This window comes from Oncorhynchus mykiss, chromosome 8 (genome assembly GCF_057628025.1).
Source record: "Oncorhynchus mykiss isolate SJ-2025 chromosome 8, ASM5762802v1, whole genome shotgun sequence".
In the NCBI taxonomy this organism is placed as follows: domain Eukaryota; kingdom Metazoa; phylum Chordata; class Actinopteri; order Salmoniformes; family Salmonidae; genus Oncorhynchus; species Oncorhynchus mykiss.
This window is the reverse complement of record NC_143029.1, coordinates 26,627,298-26,633,955: the sequence shown is the minus strand read 5'-3', so window position 1 is coordinate 26,633,955 and position 6,658 is coordinate 26,627,298. Positions and strand designations below refer to the sequence as shown.

Below are 6,658 nucleotides of genomic sequence, written 5' to 3'. Positions count from 1 at the left end.
TGTGTGATCAGCAGCATGCTGTGGCTGTGCCTGACCACCTTTGAAGAACCCTTGACACCCTAGCACAGATTCATCTACATTGGCGACAGTCTCAAAGAACCTGGACCTGCCCTTCATGTTTTAAAAGAGCCAGTAAAACACTGGAAAAAAAAAAAAAACATCAACCACTCATCTGAGAAAAGCAGTGTTTCATCTCCACCCGCACTGAAAGCAGCCAGAACTGAGATATTTATGCAAGAGATGTTTCTTTCCTGTTATTTAATGTAAATAAACAGAAACAAAAATCATTCAGTTTACTTCTACATGCACTTGGCTACTTCTGCTAATAGGCCCAGTAAATGCTTACTCATGCAATCACACACAGTATACAGCTAGTGGAGGGAGAGTAAGCAGATCTGTTTTATTTGCACATCTGTCTTGAAGTACACAATGTCAACATACCACCTACATTGAAACAGCTGTTCCACTGGCCCAATTGCTCTTGGGATAAATTTAGTTTTTCCAGAGTTCATTTTCAGGGCATCTTCAAAGGCCGAATGACAGAATGGGTGTTGTTTCTGGGTATTGCGCCGAATGACTTGTTCCAATGGGTAACAGCCACTAAATAGGTTGGACAAATACAAATGCTCCCTCAGCTGTTCAAAAGGCTAGTTTTCAAAGTCAATGGACGAGTCCCAAATGAGGCAGGAGTTCCATGGGGATAGACATCCGATAGATGGGGTGCAGCAATTCTATGTCCCGCCCACACCGACTCCTACTGCTGTGGGTTGACATGCCCCCATGTCGTCAATGTTTCAGGTAGAGGATTTTCTTGCCGTATTGTACATTGTTTCTGAGAGCTGGGTGGCCGACAGAGATGCGATTTTTACACCACTTCAGCCCTGCCCTATAGATGGGCTTCACCGAATCAATGGACCAGCGAGTCAGGTATCTGTGATAAAACGACACAGGTGTGAGTTGGCCAGAGACAACAGAAGGTTAGCGAAAGACGACGTACAAGTGTTAATGTTAAAGGTAATGTTATGAGAGGTCTAACAAGAAACAATACAGGTGTGAGAAGGTACATTCGGAGACACTTCAGGAGTCAAAAACACACGCACTAGTTACCTGTTGAGCTGGGGCTTGGGCTTCTTTGGTACGTGTCCCTCTGGGAGAGGTGGTTTGTGATCGGGGAGAAGACCTGGAATAGAGTACGTTTACCATCTTGAAGAAAATACATGTCACAATAGTAGAGTATCCAGAGCTGACACACAGAGTATCGTACCTGCTCTATGCGCCATTTGCACACAGATGGCGATCTTGCGGTGCTCTTGGGCACAGAGACCAGTGACTCTACGAGGCAGCATTCCTCCATCAGACCTGATGAACTGACTGAGCAACAGGACATCCTGACAAAGACAAAACACAGGGAATTACTGTAGGTCTGAGCTCACAGAACAGGCACACATATTGCTAGACAGAAACACAGGCACACATACTGATATAAAATGCGTGAGACACATAGGAGATGTGAGTGTGTGGACCAGCACTGATCATGGCCACCGTATTATTTCTGTGGAGCAGTCGAGAGGCAGTAGCTAAGTATTCAGTCAGGTGTCAATGAAAACACTTACTGTGTAGTTGTATTTGTTCTGCAGGTTCCATCGGTAGATGGGGCACTGGGCTGTGGGGTTGGGTGGCTGTGGTCCGGTTGGAGTATCCTGTGTTAACCCTTCAATCTGAGAAAGAAGGCAATGACAGTCAATAACTAAATAAGCACCGCACAAATACTTCCAATCTACTGTAGACATTTACTAGCTAGACAAGTGTTGATAGCTAACATGGTATAGAGATGGTCTTAAATATCTTGAAATGTGTGGACACCATATTGACTAGTACTATTAAGTTAAAACCAATACATTGACATAGCTAGAGAAACGCAACACATCACCACAGAAACCACAAAATGAGTAGTGTGCAATGAAGAACCAACAGGTATGATAGCTTATCACTTACTATTGTTGTTTTGCCTTCTTTCTTTTCCACGACTGAAAACAAACAAAATAGGCAGTCACAGTTAGTACAATTCCAGGCCTCCGTTTCATAACAAACAGGTGTTGTGCCGAAAATCACCCCACCTCCCTTCGCGTGAACGCGCATACATAAATTATTAATTGCAAATTCTTCACTCCGTTGTCAGTTTAGCCTACATTTCACTGATCTTAGTAGCAGAGAGTATGTTTTATGTGTGTCCTTCAAGGCAGCTGTCAATGATCACGTTAGGCTGAGTTTAATTTTAGTATGGCGGTGTAATCGCGGGGGAGGCACTAGTAATGTCTGCAGTTTGGCTGTTTCAAGTGTATTAGTCTAAATACATCTCTTTGCCAGAATTCGTGATCTCTCCCATGTCTTATTCGACTAGTAGTTGTTCTGAATGTTTATTGCTTGCCTACATTTTACTCCCTATGTTTAATATAACACACATACATGAATTATTAATTTCGGTTGCCTATCCTGACATGAAGTTTGTTCTATAGAAAGTTGACTATGATGTGTGCCTCAGAAAGTATTTGACTCTAGCCACAAAAGTAAGGAAAATAGAAAGTGGGTGTGGTGTTTCGGCAAGGCCATTTTCTTGCCTGCCGAAATCCTAAAGGTAAACTGACAACGGAGTGAAAAGCAGAAATCTTACCTAGCAAGCAAGTCGAAACAATGAGGGAATCGAGTGTGCGCGTTCTCGCGAGGGGGGATTTTCGGCATAACACCGGCAAGCTAATTTAGCTTGTGCTTCTAGTGAGTTTTAAAAAAGAAATTAAACTACAACGTGGTCGTTCAAATGATTTTATTATTATAATCAACTACCACAACTATCTTTAACGCCTAAAATAACCCTTATCGAAGGGCAAAGCTTACCGAATGAATGCACTACTGCTAGCAGCGCGAGCTGTCGTATGGCTACAACAGGATTCAAGGAGAATCTCACCTTGTCGAATTCCTCTACTTTGAATAATCCCAAAAACCGAGAGTTGAGGGTAATTGGTTATACTCTGAAAGACACTCATATTGCTGCTGCTGGCCACACTTTTAACACCAGATAGAGAGGTCCAAATAGACCCCAGCACACAGCGCGCTGCCATCTTGGAATTGTGACCTTCTCTTCTTCCTGCTTTTTCTTTGAAGGTTTATTGGCAGCCTACACCCAAAAACTTGTATTGCTGCCAGGTACTGTAAGGGATGAAAACAAAACGTTCCCAACTTTATAACTGAACAAAAATATAAACGTGTTGGTCCCATGGAGTTTGGTCACCAGATGTACTGTGTTTCCTCCGACACATTGGTGCGGTTGGCTTCCGGGTTAAGAGTGCAGTGTGTCAAGAAGCAGTGCAGCTTGACGGGGTTGTGTTTCGGAGGACGCTTGGCTCTCGACCTTCGCTTCTCCCAAGTCCGTACTGGAGTTGCAGCGATGGGACTAGATTGTAACTACCAATTGGATATCACAAAATTTGGCAGAAAAAAAGGGTAAAAAAATAATAAAAGTTTAAAATCCAGGGTTACTCCAAGCAGTTTAGTCACCTCAACTTGCTCAATTTCCACATTATTCATTACAATATTTAGTTGAGGTTCAGGGTTTAGTAAATTATTTGTCCCAAATATCTAAGAATGGCGCCGGAGAGGATGGCTGCCGTTTTATGGGCTCCTAACCAATTGTGCTATTTTGTGTTTTTTCACATTGTTTGTAACTTAATTTGTACATAATCTTGATGCTACCGTCTCTTCCGGGTATCAGAACAGTAATTACTAAACTCGAACTGGACAAAGATTTTTTCTTTAATCAGTCTGACGCAAAGGATATAATGTTACTCCCAGACAAAGCCCAAATCCACGTCGGCGAGTGGGTAACCCGCCTCTACCATCTGTTCTATTGGTCAACGTGCAATCACTAGAGAATAAATTGGATGAGCTCAGTTCGAGACTATCCTACCAACAGGACATTAGAAACTGTAATATCTTATGTTTCACCGAATCATGGCTGAACAATGACACAGATAATATACAGTTGGCTGGGTTTTCCGTGCATCGGCAGGACAGAACACTTATGTCCGGTAAGACGAGGTTTGGTGGTGTGTGTCTATTTGTCAATAACAGCTGGTATGCGATGTCTAATTTTAAGGTAGTCTCGAGGTGTTGCTCGCCTCTCATGATAAGCTGTAGACCACACTACCTACCAAGAGAGTTTATCCATATTTTTCGTAGCTATCTATTTACCACCACAAACTGACAATGGCACTAAGACCACACTCAACGAGCTGTATATGGCCATAAGCGTACAATAAAATGCTCATCTAGAAGCGGCACTCCTAGTGCAGGCAAACTTAAATCCGTTTTACCTCATTTCTACCAGCATGTCACGTGTAACCAGATGAAAAAAAAAACTCTAGACCACCTTTAATCCTCACACAGAGACATGTACAAAGCTCTCCCTCGTCCTCCATTTGAAAAATCTGACCATAATTATATCTCCTGATTCCTGCTAACAAGCTAAAACTAAAGCAGGAAGTACCAGTGACTCACTCAATACGGAAGTGGCCAGATGACGCTATAGGACTGTTTTGCTAGCACAGACTGGAATATGTTCCGTTATTCATTCAATGGCATAGAGGAGTATACCACCTCAGTCACGGGCTTCATCAATAAGTGCATTGACAACGTCATCCCCACATTTGAAGTCGGAAGTTTACATACACTTTAGCCAAATACATTAAACTCAGTTTTTCACAATTCCTGACATTTAATCGTAGTAAAAATTGATTCCCTGTCGTAGGTCAGTTAGGATCACCACTTTATTTTAAGAATGTGAAATGTCAGAATAATAGTAGAGAGTGATTTATTTCAGCTTTTATTTCTTTCATCATATTCCCAATGAGTCAGAAGTTTAGTGTTTGGTAGAATTGCCTTTAAATTGTTTAACTTGGGTAAAATGTTTCAGGTAGCCTTCCACAAGCTTCCCACAATAAGTTGGGTGACTTTTGGCCCATTCCTCCTGACAGAGCTGGTGTAATTGAGTCAGGTTTGTAGGCCTCCTTGCTCGCACACACTTTTTCAGTTCTGCACATACATTTTCAGGGGCTTTGTGATGGCCACGCCAATACCTTGACTTTTGTTGTTCTAGGATTGATTTGCACTTTTCGCACCAAAGTACGTTCATCGCTAGGAGACGGAACGCGTCTCCTTCCTGAGCGGTATGATGGCTGCGTGGTCCCATGGTGTTTATACTTGTGTACTATTGTTTTTACAGATGAACGTGGTACCGTCAGGTGTTTGGAAATTGCTCCTAAGGATGAACCAGACTTGTGGAGGTCTACAATGTTTTTTCTGAGGTCTTGGCTGATTTCTTTTGATTTTCCAATGATGTCAAGCAAAGAGGCACTGAGTTTGAACTTAGGCCTTGAAATACATCCACAGGTACACCTCCAATTAACTCAAATTATGTCAATTAGCGTATCAGAAGCTTCTAAAGCCATGACATAATTTTCTGTAATTTTCCAAGCTGTTTAAAGGCACAGTCAACTTAGTGTATAGTAACTTCTGACCCGCTGGAATTGTGATACAGTGAATTGTAAGTGAAATAATCTGTCTGTAAACAATTGTTAGAACAATTACTTGTTTTATGCACGAAGTAGATGTCCTATCCGACTTGCTTAAAATATAGTTTGTTAACAAGACATTTGTGGAGTGGTTGAAAAACAAGTTTTAACGACTCCTACCTAAGTGTATGTTAACTTCCGACTTCAACTGTATATATCACAACCAGAAGCCATGGATTGCCGGTAACACCCGCACAGAGCTAAAGGCTAGAGCTGCTGCTTTCAAGGAGCTGGACACTAATACGGACTTTTATAAGAAATCCCGCTATGCCTTCAGGCGATCAAAGGCAAAGCCTCAATACAGGACTAAGATTGAATCCTACTACACCAACTCTGACGCTCGTCGGATGTGGCAGGGCTTTCAAACTATTACGGACTACAAAGGAAATCCCAGCTGCGAGCTGCCCAGTGACGCGAGCCTACCAGACGGGCTAAATGCCTTTTATGCTCGCTTCGAGACAAGCAACATTGAATCATGCATGATAGAATCAGCTGTTCAGGATGTCTGTGTGATCACGCTTTCCGTAGCCGATGTGAGCAAGACCTTTAAACAGGTCGACATTCACAAGGCTGCATGTCCAGACGGATTACCAGGACGTGTACTCAGAGCATTTTCAACCTCTCCCTGACCGAGTCTGTAACACCTACATGTTTCAAGCAGACCACCATAGCCCCTGCGCCCAAGAAAGCGAAGGTAACCTGCCTAAATGACTTCCGCCTGTAACACTCGGTAGCCATTAAGGGCTTTGTAAGGCTGGTCATGGCTCACATTAACAACATCATCCCAGAAACCCTAGACCCACTCCAATTCACATACCGCCCCAACAGATCCACAGGTGACGCAATCTCAATCGCTCTCCACACTGCCCTTTCCCAGCTGGACAAAAGGAACACCTATGTGAGAATGCTGTTCATTGACTGCAGCTCAGTGTTCAACACCATTGTGCCCACAAAGCTCGTTACTAAGCTAAGGACCCTGGTACTAAACACCTTCCTCTGCAACTGGATCTTGGACTTCCTGATAGGCCGCCCCC

General features: G+C 43.0%; 1 protein-coding gene across 1 annotated transcript; it reads right to left on the bottom strand.

The window, feature by feature from the left end:
- Positions 1-375: 375 nt before the first annotated feature.
- Positions 376-6,445, bottom strand: LOC110529698 (large ribosomal subunit protein mL66). Its single transcript, XM_021612144.3, has 6 exons — positions 2,963-6,445; positions 1,996-2,027; positions 1,614-1,718; positions 1,265-1,388; positions 1,108-1,180; positions 376-931 (listed from the first exon to the last, which is right to left on the bottom strand). The coding sequence occupies exons 1-6, from the start codon at positions 3,114-3,116 to the stop codon at positions 787-789; spliced, it is 633 nt and encodes a 210-aa protein (XP_021467819.1). The 5' UTR covers positions 3,117-6,445; the 3' UTR covers positions 376-786.
- Between the last annotated feature and the right edge of the window lie 213 nt (positions 6,446-6,658).

Coding starts and splice junctions, on each gene's coding strand:
- LOC110529698 (XM_021612144.3), bottom strand. CDS start 3,116: ATGGCAGCGCGCTGTGTGCTGGGGTCTATTTGGACCTCTCTATCTGGT. Junction 1,719..1,995: donor AAGAAGGCAAAACAACAATA/GTAAGTGATAAG, acceptor CTTCTTTCTCAG/ATTGAAGGGTTAACACAGGA. Junction 932..1,107: donor CCCAAGCCCCAGCTCAACAG/GTAACTAGTGCG, acceptor GTTTTATCACAG/ATACCTGACTCGCTGGTCCA.